The sequence below is a fragment of the Mirounga leonina genome, unplaced genomic scaffold (assembly GCF_011800145.1).
Source record: "Mirounga leonina isolate KUSES-001 unplaced genomic scaffold, KU_Mleo_1.0 Mir_84, whole genome shotgun sequence".
NCBI classification, from domain to species: domain Eukaryota; kingdom Metazoa; phylum Chordata; class Mammalia; order Carnivora; family Phocidae; genus Mirounga; species Mirounga leonina.
In genome coordinates this window covers 2125131-2148195 of record NW_023270827.1, presented here as the reverse complement: position 1 = coordinate 2148195, position 23065 = coordinate 2125131, and the positions used below count along the sequence as shown (strand labels likewise).

Sequence of the window (23065 nt, the reverse complement as noted above, 5' to 3'; positions counted from 1 at the left end):
TGAGAACAGAAGAGCCGTTGACACCTTTCTCTCCCACCCTTTCTCTTCCCCCTCTAGGTGGAGCTGACAGGCAGTAGCGTCTTTGACTATGTCCACCCGGGGGACCACGTGGAGATGGCAGAGCAGCTGGGCATGAAGCTCCCGCCCGGGCGGGGTCTCCTCTCGCAGGGCACTGCTGAGGACGGAGCCAGCTCCGCATCGTCCTCCTCACAGTCGGAGACCCCTGAGCCAGGTGGGAATTGCAATCCCAACATGTGGGATGGTGGGCAGGACCTTTGCCAATGACTGCACTCGAGTTGCCAGTGTGAAGAGACTATAAATAGGTCTAATGGTATTTAACAATTCCATGCAGCTTTCTGTCCCGTGCAGTAATTAAATAAGGAAGAGATTTGAAAATAAGGAGACATTTTAATAAGTATAATCCAGAGATCTAATTTCAGTTGAACAATACATAGAGAAGGTACTAGTTCTTTTAGTTCCTCTTTCAAATTACTAGAGGGAAAAGGTTCAGATTTGGAAAGCCCTCTTCTTTGTATTGTTACTGTGGCTAAATGCAATGCATTTATTTATTATTCACCAAAATCTATGATAAAGGCTTCTTGACTATTAGCTTGTAGATAATTAAAAATATTAGGGACTTGCAGAAATCTTGGTTTCTTTTTTTTCTTTTTTTTTTTTGTAAGCATCAGAAGGTACTTGAAAGATGTGAACAGATAAATTAAGGCTAAAAAGAAAACAGAAATGGCTACATTTTAAACTGCCTTTCCACCCTCAGTATTTAATTAGATCAATTGTATAGAGGAATGAACAGAGGTGACATTCCTCATTGGGATTCCTTCCAGGATTCTTATAGACTTTGCATTCAGAATGTTCCCATTTTCATTGTGTTGTACTGATGATAATTTAAGTATTAGGGGAAAATCCATTTATAAATTAAACAAAATGACTTGATATCCATCAGTCCCCTAGTTCATCAAGCTGTTCAAACACGGGGAAGATTGGCTGGTCGGCCTGGGTCTTCCGAGAGCGCTGGTAATTAGATCTGCGAAGGATTTATTCTTTGCTGATTGGGGCTTTAAATTAATTGAAGTTCCACATTTGTGGTTTTGTCCTTTTTGTACTTTTTTAGAGGAGATATTTCATATTCTTGTGTGGTGGAGTGCTTGGCCAAGCAGCAGTGGTTTAAATGTTAATTTTTCTCATGAGAAGTTTAAGATTTTTAATGAATCAGGGCCTGATTTGAAGTGCAAAGTTTTATTTGCTTACTTGGGAAATTATTTTTGCACTCCTTAAAGATGCTTGTACTTTACTTGACATGTTGTTTTAAAACAGATTTGCAACACAAACTCATTTTATAGAAAGAAAAGTGGAAAAAACCTGCCTTAAGATTAATACTAAAATGATCCTAAGAAAATACTTAAATTTGGCCTGCTTAAAAATAATCACAGTATGTTTGCTCACACAGATGCGAAAAAAAAAAAACATATTTGCCTTTTTGGAAATATTTTAATTCCATCTAAAACCAATTCATGTTTCCTCGTGTAAGTTAACTGCAGCTTCTAGGGCATAATTCTGCAACATTGGTGAGCATCTTTCTCCAGTGAGCACCAGGCATGAGAAGAGAGAGTATTTAAGACTACTCTTTACCATTTAAAAATGAAAATAATTTTGTTCCCGGGGAAGTCTTGTCTTCTGTTGCTCACTGACTTCGCTGAATAGATGTCAGTGAGATCGTTGAAACTGCATTTCATCATGAAAATATTCATATCTGGGCAGATTTGAGAAACAGCACATGAAAATAGTTTTTACTCTTTCCTGGATTAGGGAACCTGGATTGCTCATACTCCTCAACACTCAATGTATAAGAATTCAAGTTTATAAAACCCTCATTGTTTCCCTGACTCACAAACTCTCAAGTGTAGATGATCTCCAACCTTCGACCAGGGAAGCCAACCCTCTATGTCAAAGCCCACAGCTAACCTTCCAGCAGAACCACCCCAATGGGAAGTTCAGAAACCTCAAGGCTGCCTGTTCCATTGGCGAACAGCTCTGAGAGAAAAGTTCTCTGAATATGGAGCCAAAATCTAAGTTTGCTGCAATGTCTCCTCACTGATCCCAGGTCTGTCCTCTGGGATCTTATTTCAGCTCTACTCCTTCCTCTCCATCCTAGCCTCTCAAATACATGAAGTCAGATATACCAAATTCTCCCTCCCTCCTGCCTTCCTTCTCCTTTGCAGGTCAAACAGCCCTTCATCTGACAACCATTATTCAATGGCATGTTCCTGAGACCGCCAGCCGTTCCTCAGTTTGTTAGTGACCCTCTAAGAATATGGTTCTGAGAACTCCCATGCAGCCCTCTGGATGTATTCGGACTAGTACAAAGCAGAGGGACCGTCTCCTCTCTCGGTGACCAGATCACACCGTTGAGCTTGATCTCTCCCCAAACACATGTTAAGGGTAACTTGTCACTTGGAAAAGACTTTGATCGGGAGAAAAAAATCCACAGCCTGTAAACCAGTTCTGCTGGGATATGGTAAGCTAGAGTCAAAATCAAACTGGTTAAGATTGATTATAAGAACTCTGATCAATCCCGTGCCTTCCAGGAGGCTCCAGGATGCATAAAACAGTTCTAGGCACACTGTGAGGAGAATGGCGTATCTCCTTTAAAGCTACTCTGTCATTCAGTATTGAAGTATGGTTGACAATTTACTTGAGTTTCTTTCCCCTGCCCTCCCAGCCTTCCTGGAGCCATCATAACTAGTAAAATTGAAAATTCTGCTTTCTACATTTCTTAGCCACTGGGGCTTATTAGCAACAGTGGCATAAGGGTTTCTCTTCCTTGATGAAGAGTATAGCTCTTACCATTACAAAATGTGAAACTTACTCTGCCTTAAAATTCTATAGCATTAGTTATTTTCAGTCTTAGGCTTAAAAGGCAATTAGATTGACTGCTTTAAATACTGAAAAGCAGTGTAGGGTGCTACCTTTAACTAAATATCTTCACTAATGCATATCACTGCTCCAAGGGAATTACCTAAAAAGTTCATGACAAGCACTACATCCCAAAGCTGCTTATGTTTCTTAAAGGCTGAAAGAATTTTAACAAGATTTCCTAATTCTTAATAATACGAGGAGACATTTTTGAGGACTTGTTCATTGCAACATAATCTTTTAAACTCTGATGAAACACAGATTCTTTTTTAAATAGTAGTGTAATTTTGTTGGAAAGGGGATATCAGTATGTGGTGATTATGAAAATGGAGGTATGGACTTTTTCAGAAGCCCTGATGTGTTCAGTGTAGCATTACTAAATGACTGAAATCTAAATAACATTTGGCATTATAATAAAAGGAAATAAGTGACTAAACCAGCCTAAGAGGCAGTGATACTGTGCCATAATAGGAATTCTCTTTCTCTGAACTGCCAGCCCTGTGATCATCTTATCTTGAACCAGTCTCAAGATAATGGGGAGGGGGGGGGGAAGCAGGGAATCTCTTGACTGTTGAAAATCCAAATAAATCTTTTACACATATGCCTAGTTATTCATAGTTTAGTAAATACTGCTGTATTTCTTTTAGAGAAATCTTAAAGCAGGCAGAAGAAAAATACATGGGTGGCCTTGTTTGTAAAGTTATAAAGTTCTAGAGTGTCTATGGAGATTCTAACCATTTTGGAAGAGATTGTGCTGTCCTGCAGGCTCCCACACCAGGGGGAGCGCAGAACCTCTCGAACGGGATGTCTGGTGGTCCCTTTTCTTTTTCTAGATCTGCATATATCTTTTCATTACTCTTAATGATTCTGTAATCTCAGGATTATGAGTGCTATCCTCTTCTCTTAATAAATTTCAGTGCTGCATCTTTAAATGCTTAATAAATAAAATAGCAGCTCTTTTAAGAAATCCTGGAGGAACTTTAAAAATCTCCTGATATTCCTTAGGTCAGGTCATAAAATTGGGCTTTACTCCTTTTTTATTTCTAATTCTAAAATTAATTCATTCTTATTGTGAAAACTTTAGAGAATGCAGAAAACAAAGAATAAAGACCACCAAACATCCCACTACCCCCAAATGACCACTGTTCATATGTATATACTCTATGCCTATCCTTCCAGATTTTCTGTTCCTATATATATAGGAACATATACATACTTATATATATGTATGTAGTATTGGGAGGGGGGGTCATTGTCTGTTTGTCTGAAATAAGATCATAACATACAGGCTTCTGCCTTTCCACTTAACCTCACAAGCAGCTTTCCCTGTCATGTTTCTCACTTTAAGATTTTATTTATTTGACAGAGAGAGACAAAGCAAGAGAGGGAACACGAGCAGGGGGAGTGGGAGAGGGAGAAGCAGGCTTCCCGCAGAGCAGGGAGCACGATGTGGGGCTCGATCCCAGGACCCTGAGATCATGACCTGAGCCGAAGGCAGACGCTTAACTGACTGAGCCACTCCAGTGGTTTGTTTCCCACTAGCTAACAATCAAGTCCCAACTGTAGGAGCACTGGCAGGAGTCACACACCTGGGTCCTGCTTCAGAGGGAACTCAGCCAGGACAAGAGGTTCTTGCAGCTTATTGAATGGGTACGAGCTCATAGAGAGAGAAATCAATACTGCACCAGGATTTAGACAACTGAGCAAAATGTATGAGACAGTACTTTTGGTCAAGAATAACTACAGCAGCATGGCTCACCATTGATTGTCTAAAATAGAGGTTATCGTGCTCCGTCTAAAGTTTCAGACAGACCTGCCCTGTTACGGGCGGGGGGCGGTGAAGATAATCACTGTATAGTATGATCTTAATGCTATTATGCCCACTCTATGTCCTGAATATTTTAACGACAAGCAAAATTGAAGCAGTAGAGTCCTTGTCTGAATGCTAATAATCTGCATTTTCTACTTACGCGTGTGTGCCGTGGTAAACTTGATCAGCACTTGATTCTACAGGAACGCAGTTCCTCTGAATTCATTAGCCAGTTCCATAATAAGTGATATAATTAGATGCACAAATGTTTAGGAATAACAATAAAGAATTTAAAAATTTATCTGAGGATCAGATCATTATTTTGTTTCAAAAACTGCTGAGATACACTTGTACCTTTAAGGGTGAATGACTTACCATCTAGTATAGGGTTGGTGGGGGTGGGGGATGTTCTTTGATTTTTTTTTTTTTTTTTTTTTTGGTTCAAGTTTCCTATCAATGAACTGAATTTAGAAGTCAGGCAAGGGAAACCATCTTACTAACCCCACATCCAACCTCGGTCCCCAGACAACGTGACTGTATCTACAGCCCTCTCCGCTGTACTGCAAATGTCAAACAGAAGGTGTAATGGATTTAATATTAGCGCTGGCCAAGGTGTTGAGGGAGCTGTTAATAATGTCACTCCAGTTATTGATCTGAAGCCTTTAAAAATCAAAGAAAAGTGAGAGATCCCCTACTGGGGAAAGGCACACAGTGACTGGTTTTTATTGCCAATATATTTCTACATATAGAGTGGCAACTTTCTGGAATTATGTTATCACCATTAATCTCTGTGAGATTTTTGGAGTCATTATATGGTAAGATAATATCGTGGAGACTGCTCTGCATGCTAATGCTCAAAGATCAGACCAAGTTCTTTTAGACATCAACAGAGCTTGAGACTGTGCATGGTAATGACAACATTCAAGTTGTCTACTGTAAGACGTTGCTTAGCACTAGATTTACTCTTGATGGCAATGTTGGCTCCACCGGAAGTATAAAATACGAACTCTAGGCACTAGGGTGAGCTGCACTCGCCCTCTGCCTTTCTAAAACTCTAACTACAAACCATGTAACCACGAACCACACAGTGACTCACTTGAGATGGAAATGAATTTTGTTCTTAACAATTAGTGTACCTTTTCAGGAAACTGCTAATCCTTCCATCTGAATGGCAGTTTGTCTGCAATGAAATTTCTGCTTTCCATGGTCCCCAACTAATAAATGAAATTAAAATGTATAATTTATGTTGAATGTTTATCAAACTGTAAACACACACTAATTCCTTTCCATATTCATACAACATAAGCAAAGATAAATCCACCAGATAACGTACCACAGTTATCTCCGATGGATTGAATATAAAATGCATCTCTACTGTAGCAATGATCCAGACGAGTTCACGATTACCCAACATTGGCCTGCCCCCTCTTAATACCCACATGCGCACATATGTGTCAAGTCTAGTCAGAAAGCAGCCTAACAAAAACTAATCTTTTCATAACCCAAAGAGATCATCATTTATGCATAAACTCAGCTTTATACCAAAAAATATATACGCAAAATTATTTCCCTTAGCTATTTCATCATTATTTTGAAACGAAATAAATATTATCTTTTGCCACTCCTGAATGAAGATGACGCATCTATGCTAAAAACAAGTCAGTGCTATTCCAGAGACTGCCTTGTCAAACTCAGAGTGCTTTTTGTGCCTCAAAAAACACTACCCTGAGGCAGTACTATTTTTCTCCTGCAGAAAGAAGACTATTTCTAAATGTCACTTTTATCCCCAGCTATGCTAAGCAAGAGCATCTGGAACTGCCACAGAAGGGAATCCATATTTTCCAGAGCTCTCTTCTGGCATTCAAGGCCTAGGCACACATCACCTTAATTGGTGTGAGCTCACTTCAGTGAGCTTGTCTGTGCGTGATGAGGACATTTCAAAGCAGCCTTAAACTTCTAAGATCTTGCCTGAGGGAGCTCAAGAAAAGTCAGGTAAAATCTCTTCTTCCCACCAGGCTGTGCTGGCCTGGGACCTGAGCTCGGCGCTTCCAGGCCAGCTCCCAGGTCACATGGCGGCAATGCATGACAACATTTCTGGGCTTGACACCCTGACCCGTCGAAACCATGGTGGTGACTCACTTAGCTACAAGAGAACAGCCTCCCTTTTGTTCCCAGAGAAGATGCTGGATCTCACCAGAGTTCTGCATGCCATGCTGAAACAAACGTTCTCTTCCCAGAGTTAAATCACAGTGGTTGCAACTCAAAAAAAAGTGCAGCTTTTATATAAATTAATATCATGGTATTTAAGGGGTAGCAAATTGTTTGTTCAATAATAGAAGCACAGGACTCTTATCAAAATACACAATAGTTTTACTCCGTTTTTATATAGCATTTTTTTTCCCTAAACCTTCTATTGAAGGTTTAGAAGATCAATTTTTTAAACCCATTATTTTTAACAGTTATTTTATATAGCTTTCTAGGTCATAATTTTGACTTTTCTTTACCTGTGGTGATAAGGGGGTACATTTTCAGAGGTTCTAAGATGAAACCCAAGACAACTTGTTAACGGTTGGCCTGTCCTTCTTCATTAAAACAAACCAACAAAAAAGTGGCTGTCTTTGTCATTGGATGATCACAAATTACAGATTCTATTTCTCGAACTCTTGCCTTGAACAAAGCACAAGTTATTTGCTTTTAATACATATCGCTGCACAGAAATTTCATCCCTGTCGAAATTATATTATTCCGAAATCTTCGTCTGCACTAAACAGCAGATTTACGAAGGATCCGTTACCTGGCGTTGACTGAGCTTTGCAGGGTGCACAGATCAGAAGAGGCAGAGCTGGCTAGAAACCATTTCCACCCCTAGTGAGCAATTTACTCATGATTGCTTGGGGAAAATACTGGAAATATTGCTTCTGTGTAAAGTTAGCAACTTCCAGTTGTCAGCTCTTTGCCAAACAGTTATTCCCGAGTACGGCGTTAGAAGCGAAGTGCGCTCAGGCCACTGCGACACGGCTGGTACTCACATCCTGCCTGGAGTGTGCAGACCACAGAAACCACTAATTACAGGAGTTAATTCACACACTGTCCCTCTGAGGCAGGTCAGTGTGTTAGCCCTACTTTACAGATCGGGGGCGCAGGGAGTGATGGAAATTCCAAGTGGCTTGCTGCAAACCACACGTTTTTCAGCAGCTAAGGTTAGAGTAAAGGGTACAATATGAGGGTTGGAGTAGGTACAAAGCCTAGGAACTGGATACAAAAAGGAGACAAAACCCTGATAGCGGACCTCCAAGCAGACCCTGGAGAGGAATATTTTCCAAGAGGCTTCTGGCATCCAGAGAGAAACCTAACTATGCCCTTATGCAAATAGTTCATTGGCTAAATCACATTTTTGTTAAATACAGTCTCTCACTTAGGACTAAAATCCTCCATTTGATCCTTGTTCCTTCCTTCATCCCTACACTGAAGCTCCTCACACTACAGTGAACAGTAGCATCTGAATCAATTATAGGCAAAATTCAGCCCTGAGTCTCTTGGTCCCCATTAGCTGCGCGCCTCCTCGGCCAAAAGCACAGCCAAAATTGTCTCTGTGCATTTGACCCCGGCTCTGCCTCAGGCTCTGGGCAGCTTTTCCAGGCTCTTCCTTTCAGAACCAGTCTTGCAAGATGGGCATGATGTAGAAAAAGAACAAGAAGAACAAGAAGGTCCATCAGGAGTCAGTCATATCCTCCTGGAGGTATCTGCTCAGGAAACACAATCATAGTTTCTTGGGACCCATGGAAAACATCGCCTATCTTCTGTTGACAAAACTAGCTTGAGAGAAGGGAAGAATCAGCGTCTTGTCTGTAGTTGTTATTAACTAGAGTGAATGCTTATTCAAGATCCAGGCCCACCTGATATTAGAGATTCTGTAGACTATTCAGTAACCATTGATTGCATATCTGTCGTGTGTCAGATGTTATACAAAGCACAGAGGAAACGAAGATAAAGCTCCTTGCCTTCCAGCAGCTGACCATCATGTGAGGGGGACAGATTATTACTACAATGCAAGAGTGTGATGATGACAATCAGGACACTTTGGTGTATGGGTAGGGCAGCATTGTATTACAAGCCAGTGCTGTTGGCATTCCTGGGAGAACTGTCTCGGGTTTGAAATGTCAACCCTGAAATTAACAGCCCACAAGTGTTGCTTCTTTGGGAGCAAGCTGCTTTGACATGCCCAAACATACATAGACCATGACTGTCAGGGACTCTGATGCACACCATCAAGGGCTTTTTGGTTGGTTTTTGTTTTGTTTTATTTAATTAACCTAAAAAATGTCTGCTGCATGATCGGTTCACAGGAATATTCATTCTTCTGACTATTGCTCTTTTTGGCTCTGTAGGAGTGTTCTGAATGGGAGGTGTTCCCAAACTATCCCCATCCCACTGATTTCATTAACAAATTCAGGAAATGCTAGCTTTGGAAATTTGTACTGACTCTTTTAGCTTTTTCTACCCAAGGTATAACTTGTTGCAAATACTCTAGGAACGTTAATGATGATATTAACAAATAGCTTTTACCATGTTTTACCTTTATGTTACAACTACAAGAGTTGGCATGTTGAAGTAATGTATTTCTCACCATGACCCTCAACCAAAACTAGAGATAGTAAAGGGCTTGCCTCACACCACAGTGGACTCCATGGCCCTAGGATTTGAACTTGGGCCATGTGTTTTGAGCACTTTGCTGGGCGCTTGCAGAGAACACAAGAGGTAGAAGATACAACACCTGCCCTTAGAAAACTGATCATCATCAGTAGGAGACTTACACACAACAGCCAGTGGAACGAGAACAACAATAGTGCTGCTACCCTCAACTGGGGCATAAAAATGGCAAGAGGTGTAAGAAGTCAGGGAGAGGCTCAGTGACTGTGGGAGGCTTTGATGAGAAGGGATGATTCGCATGTGCTGCATGAAAACTGACCTAAGAGCAAAGAGGTAGGATGATCTACCAGGTGAATCACCCCAAGTGGCCCAGTGGGATGCATTTGGGAGACAGGAAGGAGCCCTGTCTTCCTCACTGAAGCAAAGGTGCATGCCCATCTAGGATGGAGCCAGATCCTAGAGGAGCTGGAATGACAGGGAGAAGCATCTGAGAATGGTATGAGATCCTGGCTAAAGACTGACCAGGTATAACTTACTAAACAGAGCAGTGACCCAATAAAAACATTATTTTATCATTTAAAAATACAAAACTAAATTTTGAGTTTGGAAGGATCCTCCCTTGTGGGTCATCTTACATGACCAGCTGTGGACTCTTGAATCCCTTTTACAACATAACTTCTAGTATTCATTGAATGGTCACCTAGTGTCAGACACTCCACTGAACCTAGTATATGAATTGCATCATTCCTGCCTCACAAAATACAATGAGGAAAGTACCATTATTTTTCCCATTTTATAGATGAAGAAAAGAAACTGAGAAAAAAATATTAATGTGGAAAAATCACACAGTTAGTAGGTAGAAAGCCTAGGATTTGAACCCAAGCAGCCTGACATCAGAGTTCCCATCCTTAACCATTCCATCAAAGTGTTTCTCAACATCTATCTAAAATAGCTGTCCAACCCCTAACTGAGACCACATCCTCCATCCTTCCCAGGCAGCTCTGTTAGAATAGTCTTCCCAGTGTTACGCTAATTCCCATCTGCAGGTAGCTTATGTTCACTGGACTTGATACCTGATTCTTTATTTTGTCAAGAATATGCAGGATATGTTGAATAGAGCAGACTGGAAGTAAAGGAAACCATTCAAGAGACCATTTGTTTAATCCAAAAGTAGTGGGTAGATCTTGAGAGGAAATACTGAAGGGCCTTGCAGCAGAAGAAATGGTGATTTGGACATAAGATAATAGAAAAAGGTAGAAATGTACCTTGTGGCCAGTCTTTAGCCAGGAGCTAATAGTGGCTAATATTCTAGAAATTATGCAAGTCTCAAGCTTTCACATGATTAGGGTTGATGATACCATCTGTCCACTCTTTTTTTTTATCAACTCGTAATAAAATCTGGAAAAATTTAAAAATTATAAAAATACATATGCTATTGATCATAAAATATTAAGATATAAATTCCCCTGGGGTTCAAAGCTGTTCCTCTTTATGGTTTATTAAAGTGTATCATGTGCCTGTGATAAAATATCAGTCTACTGGTCAGTGCTGCTTACTTGTCAGGGGATTTCCTCTCCAAATAAAAATACCAGAAAGAGCAATGGTGAAATTAGTGACATCATAAAAGACTAAAACTCTGCTTTCCTGTGTCCAGCCATCTGTTTATTAAATGGAGCGAGTGTTGATGTTGGAGGAGAATCAAAATTATCTGTTGATCCCCTAAATTACTGTTAGTCAAAACAAGGCAAAAATTGATATAATTGATCATATAAAAATGAATTAAAAATTTGACTAATATGTAGGGAAATACTTTCCATTTCACAGAAGTAACATAAAAGTGTAAAAACATAAGCCCAGTAGTCTAAGATTTGAAAAACATTCACTCATTCATTATTTTAGTCACTTAGTCATTATTTATTGCATGTGCATGGATGGGTCAAGCTCTGTTCCAGTTCTTGGAATATACTAGTTACCAGGAAGGTCCGTGCTCTCACAGAACTTATATTTCGCCAACTGATGAGAAGGAATCAAAAGGATCTCTGTTGAAAGATTCAGTTCATAGATGTCTCCATTTTATAAACAAGAGGTAAATCTATGCATCAATTTGTAATGGACCTCTTGACCTCTGCTTTCTAGAATGCAGAGCTGACACAGATTTTAAGCCAGTACTTCCAAAATGTGTTCCTTATTGTACCTGCCCTGTGAGATGTTCTTTGTTAAAAAGGTTCCCTAAAGAGCAGAGGGAAAAGCTTCATAGCATATCTTCTCACTGGAGAGTAACGAGCATTAATTTAATGAACGTTTGAAATTTCTCTGATCGATAAGGCTATTTTGTTTGAACTCATCTTTCCCAATTTATTTGACCACGGCTAACATTTTTTTTAGAGGGAGAGACTTCTAACACCCCAGAAACACGTGATTAAGCACACAATCTTGTTTCTGCCAGATGGATGCCACTCCTTCCCATCCACGCCTGTTCCTTCTTCCAAGACACTCCTGTGCAAGCAGGATCACTCTCTAACCACTCAGCCCAATGGTCAAATTATCTAGTTCCTTTGCTAGCTCTCCCAAATATCTCTCACTGGTCTTCAGGGTGCCCTTCAAGCTTTCCTAAACGTGAGCTCCTAGGTCAATCTAGCTCATAATCAACTGTAAAGTTTTAAGTCAAGACCTGTCTGCTCCAAGTTTCACAATTTTTAGAGCAGCCCTGAGCTTTCAGTTGCAGTGTCTCATATCCATCCCTCTTTTACCCTGCCCTCCTATTCATTTACACAGGCAGAGCACAAGTCTCTGGTTTCCCACTCACCATAGCAATACACCGAGAGGTTATGGTGGAAGGGTATGATTATGGCTGCCCAGAGCTCTGTCCATGGCTTTCCTCCCCTGAGTGATAACCCCAACCAGTTACCACTGGTGGTAGATGCAAGGGCATATGTCAGAGCTGTGGGACAGGAGACGCAGTATGGCGTGGTCATCAGCTACTAGGTTGTTTTCTCTGGTTTGTAGCAATTTAATTCAATTCTCTTACCCATATTATGGATTTTAAAAATCGGCAGTCTTGTTAACTTGCAGGTTACTCTAATAACTAAGAGTTGATGACAAAAGATGACAGTCCTAACCCCAATTGTAGAACGTACCCCTTAAATTATTTCTGTAGTAGTTGCAAATATATAAGTACACAGGGTCTTAGAACCAGATAGCTTGTGTTCATGGGTTGAACTTCGGGCTCTGTCACTTACTAGAAATGTGACCTTGAGCAGGTTAATTAACTTATACCACTGTTTGCCCATTATACAATTTTAGCTCTCTGTATAGATTGGAGAATGGGGTAGGAATAATCACCTGTTGGTTTTAACCTCAAAAATAAATTAGCATATTAGCATACCTTATAAGGGTGTTGTGAGTTTATACGTCTAAGATGCTTAGGGATGGCTGGGTGGCTCAGTCAGTTGAGCGTCTGACTCTTGGTTTCAGCTCAGGTCATGAGCTCAGGGTCATGAGATCGAGAGCCATGTCAGCTCAGCGCAGTCTGCTGGAGATTCTCTATCTTACCCTCTGCCCCTCCCCCTACTCACGTGCTCTCTCTCTCTTTAAAAATAAATAAATTTTTTAAAAAATAAAATGCTTGGAATAGTAGTATGGCACGTCATAAGTATTCAGCAAGTATTATCATTATTACTAATCGTGTTGAGCTAAGTATTCTCTTATTACCAAAGTTATTCCTTATGGAAAAGCTAGCCGGGGGTTAACTGACATAAAGTTGGCATCTGTACATGTAGGCTTAAACTTGGGCTTCACTGACACCATGTTGGAGTTATGTGACTTAAAGGGCTCAGACTCTACATGGATCACAGTACCCAACAGGTGTGCTTCTGAAAATTCCCTCCCTCCCCCTTGCCCCTTAAGTGGAGTCCTTTTGGAAAGCCTCCATTTAAGAGGAAAGACTCTTTCAGAAATACATAATTTACCTTCCTCCAGCTTCTCTAATGCACAGATTCTGTTTTGCAAATTCACTTTTTTTTTTGTATCCTCAGTTTTTTTAAAGCATAACAGAGGCACCTAATTCCTGTTCTCGGAGGCCCATCCCACTGTTTCTAGATTCTGAACACCAAAATATACCTGCTGCCTTCCCCTTTTCTGAGGCTAGCTTGGAGGCTGCCCATGCCCAGGTCCACTTTGGAATAGACCTTGATGTTGGTCTCCAAAGGTTTACAGCTTCTAGACTGGCCCATTGAAATGTGTTCTGCTTAGGACCGCATGATTTAGCCCACACATGGCATACATAATGTGCTTGACTGCTATTCTCCCTCTTTATCTGGCTGGGCCGTCATGACGTCACCATGGCCACAACACGGATCATGCTCCACAAGAGACTAAGCGACACAAAACTGGATGTTAGATCTCCACAACCTGTGGCTCCTTTTACTATCGGATCAGCTTTCACGCATCCTTCCAGTCTGTGCTGGAGAACAGGAAGAGGTACTCCGCTATTGGTTTGAACTTTAAATGAATCCTTTTATTTTGAACTGAAATGAGTGTAGATTTTGTGGAGTGTTTCTGTAAAAGCAAAAGAGATGCCCAGATGCCCCAGCCATAGGTACTATATATGGACTTAAATAAATAAATTAAGAAACTCATTTCACATAGGCCACCGAGCAGTCATGAGATGTTAATGACTTTTAGTCACCGCCAACCTGGACAAAATTCAAGCCAATGACCTATGGGTGAAAGGCTCTATATATCCCATTACCAATCCCCTGAGCCATCCCATTGTCCCTGACAAGGTATTTTATCATACCTAGTACAGGGCAGTACGGTAGTCCAGATTCCTATACCATCAGAAAGTCTTCTTCCATTGAAAAGAGAGCATTTTAAAGAGAGGCAGACCTAGTTCCTCAAATAAAGAAGCAATTGCAATTAAAAAAAAAAAAAAAAACTTCTGGAAGAAGGTTCACATGGGTATACCTACACACATATACACAGCACTGAGACTTTTTTTTAAATTCCAGTATTTTTTCATCATGTTTACTCCACTGCACATTTGATTCTGCCTCTGGATATCTAGTAAACTGGCATATCTTGGAGTTCCATTAAAAAAGTCATTAGTTTTAGTTTAACATTTGTATAAAACTGATTTCGTTAAACCCGTGGTGCTTTCTTTCCTAGCTTATTTTTAAGTGTCATAAATAAATGACTTAAGTGTCCCACAAGACAAATGTTCTTTAATCATCTAATGCACTCATTTATCCTAAGCCTTAACCTTAGTCCTAAATTAAGTCTGTTGCAAAAACATAACTTCATCTAAAAACACCCATCAATCCTACATGGTTTTGATGAGCACATTTAAAAAACATAAACAATCAGACAGTTGTCAATCTAGGTGAAGCCCCGTCCCATTTAAGAGTTATTCACCAGGAGCTATATTTCATGCCCATACTACTGATAGAATTATAAAAGAGAATGGCTGGAATTCAGGTCTCTGCTGAGACCTCATACTGTGAAACTGGAAGGGGGGGATGGGGCTGTGGTTTACAAGAGTATAAAATGAAGCAGACTAGACAAAAGATAATCCTTAGTCCACATCAGATACATTCTGTTTTACTTGTTTTGGGAAGCTATTAATACTTTGACAATGTTGTAAGTGCATTAAAATGTCATGATCACATATTTAGTAAATTGCATGTCATGCCTTTGATTAATTTTCATTTGTTCATGGTCCTAAAAATCTGTCAAAGAATCTGGCTGCTCAGAGCTTATACATGAGTAATGATCACCGAAAAGTTTGGTGCAAGGAGAAAAGAAGGGAGAGTTTGATGGAATAAACACTTGACTAAATTGGGTACTTAGTACCTCGTAACTAAGAATTCACAGTTTGGTGGAATCTTCGTCGGATTCCCAGTTTCACTCTGAATTCATATGTCTTTCTTTTGCCCTTTCACAGTAGGGCAAAGATAATCTTCCCATTTTTCCACAGGCTTCCATTGGTCCTGCAGAATTATTACCACTGAGCCCCTTAGGCTTGCTGGATGCTCCCCCTACCCCGCCCCCTGCCACTGGGGCTTTAAAATTTTTTTAAAAAAATAGATAAGAGCATTCAGCAAATAGCTAGATTGAGAATAAACTCACAAATTATCACCAAGGCCCTTCCTCTGCCATAATTTGTCAAATCTGCTGATAGGAAACAAATTCTATTCATAAAGATTTTATTTGGGCGGGGGGGAAACTCTTGTGATTTGGTAGCAATTCAATTATAGTTTTGTGAGATAGTGAGCCCGGAGAGGGAATCCAGACTGACAAGAAATATGACAGGACAGTTACAGAGTGTTTATGCAATTAAACTTTCACTGACAATACCTGCAGAATGATGAATGCGTGGGCGGAGGTGTGTGAGCGGAGGCAATGCCCCACAAGTATTACCCATTTTTCATTATTATACAACTGTTCAGATCTTTCAAGAACAGCCTGAAGTGAGGTGGAAAAGAGAGTGCTGTTCTGCAGCATGTTAACCAAATGCCTTTTTTTTTATTATTATTATTCCCTCCCTCCAACGGGTCTTGATGTGCCAGATGATAAAAGAACATCTATTTTAGAAAAATGTTTCAAAAAGATTAAGATTTACCCTGAGCTTGACATATATTAATTTTGGATACCAAAAGAGGTTTTTATTCTTTTTTCTATCTGCAACTTTATATCACTTCCTAACCGATGGCATAGTGCATAATTAAACTGTTGGGTTATTCATTTTATGCAAGCAGGTGCAAAGGGCACTATAAAAGTAGGATTTTACTGATGGTAGATTAAGAAAGAAAGGAGAAACTTAAAAGCCTTTTGTAGAGAACCACAAAAGCTCACAGAAGAGATTAATTTGGCTGGGCAAAGTCTGTATTATAATGCCTCGGTCTTCCAAGGATATACGAAAACAGGAAAATTTCAGGATTTCAAGAGCCTCTGAAAGACAGTGTAGAGTTTTTCAGATGAACAGCCCTGACTGGGGTCCTCATGGGAGACTGTCGATTTGGGTGTGATTTTTATTTTTTTAAACAAGCATTGAGATCATACCAATGTCTTAAAAAGAGCTTTAATTTGTGTAAACTTCACCTTGGCAAAATCAGCAGTGCCCAGAGTAACAACTGAAAACCAATGGCAAAGTGAATTCCTGTCAGACCCCAGAGATTGGATGATTCATCGTGGGGAGGTCAGGGAGAAAAATGTTCTAGCCCGTGGCACAAAGATGCAAAGGTTGATGTGAAAACCACGTGTCTTCCCTTAATATTTACACATCTATTTAAATTAATGAGACTTTACTTGGGAGAAGGAAATGAGATCTATCCTCAGACCATTCATTCATTCCTTCATTTTGACCTCTGGTAAGCTGTTATTGATAAAAGGTTTCTTTGTTTTTCTTTAATGGTTGATGTTCCTTTGTTAACATTCCTATCTCCTCCTCTGAGGACATTAAAAACCTTGAACTTTTACATACAGATATTCAATTGTTATGCCCAACCCCCATTATCACTTTCCTACACTTGAGTCCAGACCCAAAGGCAGAGAGCTGTAGTTGCATGCCTACCTAAACGACTGTTCTGGAATGCATTTGTGGTTCAATAGTGAGCCTCCACATGCCCTTGTGGAGATTACTGTAAGTCAGACTCACATCTAGAGACTATGTTTATGTGATCCCATCAGTTTGGTAAATTCAGTGAAATAACTGGTCACTTCAGTATCAGCAAAAATCAGTTAACCTTATTTGTATTAGAAGTGACTTGACTATACTCTTCTGTCAAAATGATTAATCCAGAAATCCCCTCTAAACCATGGTCTAAATTTAAGAGTTTCCTAGAATTCTCTGCTCTGTCAAAAAGCTGCACTCTGTTACATCTCTCCCCAAAAAAAGACCTGACTTTGTCAGATGTGATTTTTTAATATGCACTAAAATTGATAGTTAAAAAAATATTGTTTTCACATTACTTAGGTGTTAAAATTACACGGTGGTGTTCCTTTATTTTCAAAAACCAAACCTAATCCTGTTAATTCAAAGTGAATAACAAACAGGACTAAGACTTTTTCCCAAGTTGTTACATTTATTCAACCTGCTTGTGTTTTGTTCTTCATCATAATTATTTCCAAGTCAAATCTGCACTGATTTCCTTGCGGACCCGCGTACCTCTGACTAACTTAAAGAATTGAGCTGGGATAATTCACACAATTCCTCAGGGGTCATGTTCACTGTTTTTTTTCAAGGACATTTTTATTACAAAGCTGATGAAATTTGCATATTAATTCATTTCTTTCAATTTTTTAAGATTAAATGTTGTCAACATGTATCAGTGCAAGGCTCTGACAGTGCTGATGAAATGGGTCAGTCAAGCTTGAACATTCAGAGTAATGCAGCCATCTGCAACCCCCTAGCCCCTTGTGGAGTTCCGTGCTACCATTGCAACTTGATTAAAAAAAAGTTTTATTCAATGCAGGATATTAAAACATTATCTAAGAAATGATATGTGTTAGTTTTTCCGTTTACTCAGAAAGTGAATTTGACAACAAAATGGGTCTAAGGAGATCCTTGCTGACTTGGAGTTAGCATTCTGTCATTCTTCATTAAACTACAGCCAAAAAAAGCCCCCTAAAAAGTTTTAAATTTGGCAAAAGGAACATAGGAGAGAACTGGATTTTAAGGTTTCCTCTCCTGGTGAGGTTTGAGGAGCTCTTCCCATTCGTATTCTAAGTAAGAAATGATGATGGGAAAACTGATAGAATGTCTGAGATCTCTTGTAACTGATGTCCCCGTGTCCTCAGAGGTAGACCTGCCCTTCATTTTATACACAGCTAAGAAACATGAGCGTTCCTTGGTTCCGCCTAAAGCCCTCACAAAATGGTACCGATATTTACATGGAGATCTTCATTTCTGTCTATGAACATCAAGCTGTATTGATTTTATCTCATTTCCTTACAGTCAAAGCATATACTTCCATCAGATACTCTCAAAGAGCAAGGTCACCTAGGTAAGAAATCCCTTTAAGTGTTACATTGCCTTTCTGGGTGAACCCTGATGGCCTTTCCAGATCTTTTATTTCTATGTGTCTGCTTTTTGGTAGAAGCCTCTTTCAGTGTACATAATGCCTTGAATAGACTCCAGAGGCCTTGCAAAGAACAGAGTGGTTTTGGCTGCGGCCATGTTTGAGTGGCAAGGAACCCTACCACCACGTCACTTCATCGGCCCACACAACTAATCAAAGTACCTCCACAGCATGGAGGCTCTTCGAGGCTCTTCAGGGAAGACCATACAGAACCACAAACCCAACATTCCAACTCCTGTCTCTGCTTGAGATGGCCACTCCTGGGGACCTTCTATAGTAGCTCATAGTGTTAAAAATAAACAAAAGGTATTTTCTTTCAATATCATTTATAGTTAAACCTGCTCGTGTACTAACTGCATTAGAGACTCAGATTGCCAAGGTTCTTACCCTTTAGCAATATGCAATAATTGGTTTATCCCTGGGCAGAGCATTGTCCAATATATGTACACCACCATTAGCTAGAAAAGTTTGTTTCCCAAAGTGGAAAAAAAAAAATATATACACCACATAGTAAGAAGGGAACAACAGAAAGAGAAAGTAGTCTCAGAAATGGTTTTATCTTGATTTTGAATTAAACTCCCAAACTCGTATTGGATTGAAAAATCAAAATCAGACTTCACATTGTCGAGTTGGAAAATGTCAGATATGAAATATTTAAACTGTGGAATACAGTCTTCAACTTTGGGTTATAAAACTTTAATTTTGTGAGTTAGTAGCACTCCAATAGTTCAATATTTTTAATTCTACAAATCCATGTTTATTAACTTTCAAGGTTTAAACAGTATCACCAAGTCTATTGAAACTAAATTATTCTGACTTGTGAGAGCTATAGGGTAGCTATAATTTGTTTTCTATTTCTACATAAGTGACAAAGACAAAAGAAAGAACAAATAAAAGGAATTGATTGCCACACAACTCCTTTTTATACTTTCAAAATGACCTAAAACTTTAGCTGATGATTAAAACCCAGATTCATGCCTGTAGTTTTAATTGTGGAATTTTCCTGTGTGAGTCAGGTCGCGCTTAATACAGAGCTACCCTTATATTGTTATGGGGGGGGGGGGCTTCCATACTAGTATCTCTGGGGAGTTAACCATATTCCTCTCAAAAAAGAAACTGCTTTCTGATCTTCTCTGCATTTAGGAAATATGAACTGGGTATCCTTCCAACAGTTTTAAAAACCCTCTACCTCAATTTTGTGACTGAAGGAGAATATTGAAAGTAGTTGCTAATAGCGGTGGTGACTTTTCATCTTCCTCCAATTAGTGCTGTCTTCTTCTAACTCCCCAGGTGTGTCATCCCTGGTCCTAGTGGTTACCTAACCTGTCACTGTTACTCTGTCAACTCATTTAACATTTGTTCAACACCTACTATGTGCTAAGTCAGTGAAGTCCTTTCATGAAACAGATGAGGTATCACAGAAAAAATCCTCTACCAGGAGAGAGCAACCCACATTCCCCTCCCGGGTCTGTCCCTACCAGCTGACTCACCTTACACATGTATTGAGACCCTTTGAGCCTCCTTTCTTACCCACAGAATCAAACGAATCCTCACGCACAGAGTTGTTGAGGGCATCACAGACATAATAAATTTGAAAGTGCTTTAAAAACCCCGAAGTGTTTTAAATAGCTCAGTAGAGTAATACATTTGGTAAAGAGTGCAGCACAAGACTTTGGGGGCTATCTTCTGATTTTTCTATTTTTGTAGGTGAATAATGGTCGCTAGGATTTTTACACTCTAATACCATATCCATAGCAGCTGCTGTAGATTTCAACATCTAAGTTAGATTATCCAACACAGTTTTGATGAAATTCATTCCCCCACCTAACTTAATCTGTATGTAATTTAGTTTGCTGCCAGAGAAGGAAAGTACATTTGCTGGAAGCCCAAACTCCTGGTTTCCAGCAAGAAAATTCAGTACGTTTCGTTTATTGCTTTTGTTTCATATATAATATATATGACTTCATTGTGATTTGTTCAGGGAAGAGAAGTAGAGGGGTTACCCTTGCATCTAGAATCTGCTGATCATGCGCTATAAAAGCATTACCTACTCCTGAGTCACCCAAATCAACTTGGAATACCAAGTTACTCTCCCAGGGCTGTTTTCTCTGCACATATATGAGCTTATAGTCCGTGTTTCTCTTGTAATGATACATTCTGTGATGGGTCTTTTCTGGGCTATACAAAAGCCTTGTCTTTCTTCCACTTTGTGTTGATGAAGCCAGCTGCTACTCTTCTGAGGCCAGAGTTCTCTTAGACTGCTAGAGAATCTTGTTCAAAGTGAAGATTTTTATCATACCCCCGGACACCCCGATGCCTGGTAACATCACTGAAACTTTCCGGAGCCATCTCTGTCATCTGTATAAACCTGCTTCCCGTGTCCATCAGACCGCAGTTCTGTTCACCTTCTCTGAAGGCCAAATTTGCCCTCAGGCTGCTGTGACTCACACAGCCAGAATTTACACAACAGACCATGGTGGGGGGTGGGGGGCGGGAGGGTGAACTTTTGTTCTTGACTGGAGTCATTGCCAGTTAGGATGAACAGGTTTTGAATTATGTATTCTCCAACTCGAAAAACCTTGTCTTCTTTTTTTTCTGACATATAATCGAATTATGAGGGATGGGGGGAAGTTGAGGGCAATGGGTTTCTGGCATCATTACAAATAAAAGTTCAGTCTGTAATAAGCAACTAACCCAGATCAGATTGAACCTTAGTCAGTCTTCTCATGTGGTGACAGGAAAGTACAGTAAACCGATACCCAAAATGATGGTAGAGAAGTAGGTCTTAAAGTTGTAACTTATCCACTAACTTACTAAGTTTCTAGGAACAAGCACATCAATCACATATCCATGTATATCAAAACAAGAAAAATTATTTTCTTTTTCTTGAGAATATACTGATTTAATATATGGATCTATTAATGGTGGTGACACTTTGAAGAGAGCTTGTTAAACTTGGTAAAGAACTGTGTTCTTCAACCTAGCATAGACAGGGTAGTTCGGTTTTTCTCCTCAAGTGTGTCTTTCTCTCAAATGGGTACAATTACAGTAAATGACCATGAGAACTTCCATTCTGGAAGAACTCCCTATACCTAATACTTAAGGAGAATGTCTTCTTTCTACTTTGAGTGAACAGAGACTCATTTTACAACTCACACATCCCACTATCTGCAAAGCCCTGTAGCAGAGCTGCCCTCAAGGAGCTGGGGTTCTGGTAGGGCACCGAGAGGGTAAATGACAAGTTACACAAGCCGTCACTCAGTTACAATCACGGGACAGAAAAAACAACTACACGTGTCAAGATACACAACAGGGGTGACCTTCAGAATTTTTAGAAGATACATAAAGATTAAGTGTTTTGATTCCCCTTTTTGATTATAAAAGGAAAGAATGTTTTTAAATACATGTTATAAATATATATCAAATATATGTGACTTTGCCGTGAGATTGGGCAGTTTCTTATGCTCTTTGGGAAGAGGAGGCAATTTCTTGATGATTTCATTCATCAAAGCCTACTTGCTTCAAGAGACGGGTCTCATTAAAGGCCTCTCCAACACTCAGAAAGTATTCACAGAATGCTACAGGAGTATCTTATGTTGTAAAAGAATGTTATTCCCCAAAGGAGATAAATCACATTTGTAGAACTTAAAAAATATATTTTCTCATTATTTTAAGTGTCCACATTCTCTCTTTCTTTCAGGTCATTCTGAATTGGTGGTCCTCTGCCCTAAATATTACCCGTAAAACCTTAATTCCCTTCCTCAGACAGATTTCACAAAGGCAACTTACATATTCTAGACCTACCTATTTTTAAAAATTCTTTAAGAAAAAAACATAAGAATATCCATTGTAACTTTTTTGCTCTTGCAAAAATGCATAGAGCTGATCTATAACTAGCGGGGACTTGACTCAATAAATGAAGTTCCACCCATGGACTAGAATACTGTGCTGCCATTAAGAAAAAAAAAAATGTGGACTGTATACGCATATTTGAATATGGAACAGGTTCTAAACTATGAAGCCAAAAAATTGGCAAAGGGCAGAACAACATGTAGAGGCTGTCGTCATTTGTGCACCGAGCGAACTGCAGACACATATGTTGACAAATGCATGGAAGATCTCTGCAGGGATATATAAGAAATTGGGGACACAACAGAAACTCTGGGAGAGGTTCTAGGAAATTTGGAAGCAGAGTCTGAAGCCAAGTTTGTTTTCACCGTATAATCTTCTGTAGTGCTTGAACTTTTTCCTTTTTCTACCACGTGCCCGCTTTCACTTCTATTCTCATGTTTTTAATTGTCAGAAAATAAACATTTAAAAGCCGAGAGAACCAGGAACTTATTCTAAGATAAAATTAATGAAAATCAAGTAAAAGGGCCATAGCTTTCTTAAATTATACTTGGATATCACAGCGGATCCTTGTGTAAGGAAAACAGCCCTGCTAAATTGTAAATTCGCATTTATAATATGTCCTTTATTCCTAAACCAGAGTGCACTCTCTAAATTAGTTCTAGGCGCTCCGAGAAAGTTATCTGCACTGACTCACCAAGCAGTTAGCTCCTCTAGGCTTGCAGAGGAAAGGGCACCGGGAAGCAGC

At 39.7% G+C, this 23065-nt stretch overlaps 1 protein-coding gene across 1 annotated transcript in view; it reads left to right on the top strand.

The window, feature by feature from the left end:
- LOC118002891 (neuronal PAS domain-containing protein 3) overlaps nucleotides 1-23065 on the top strand; it is a gene marked incomplete at its 5' end in the record, with an annotated part of 725448 nt that overhangs the window by 603859 nt on the left and 98524 nt on the right. The window contains one exon of the mRNA XM_034993502.1: nucleotides 58-232. Coding sequence (XP_034849393.1) covers nucleotides 58-232 — 175 coding nt within the window. The remainder of the gene's footprint in view (nucleotides 1-57; nucleotides 233-23065) is intronic.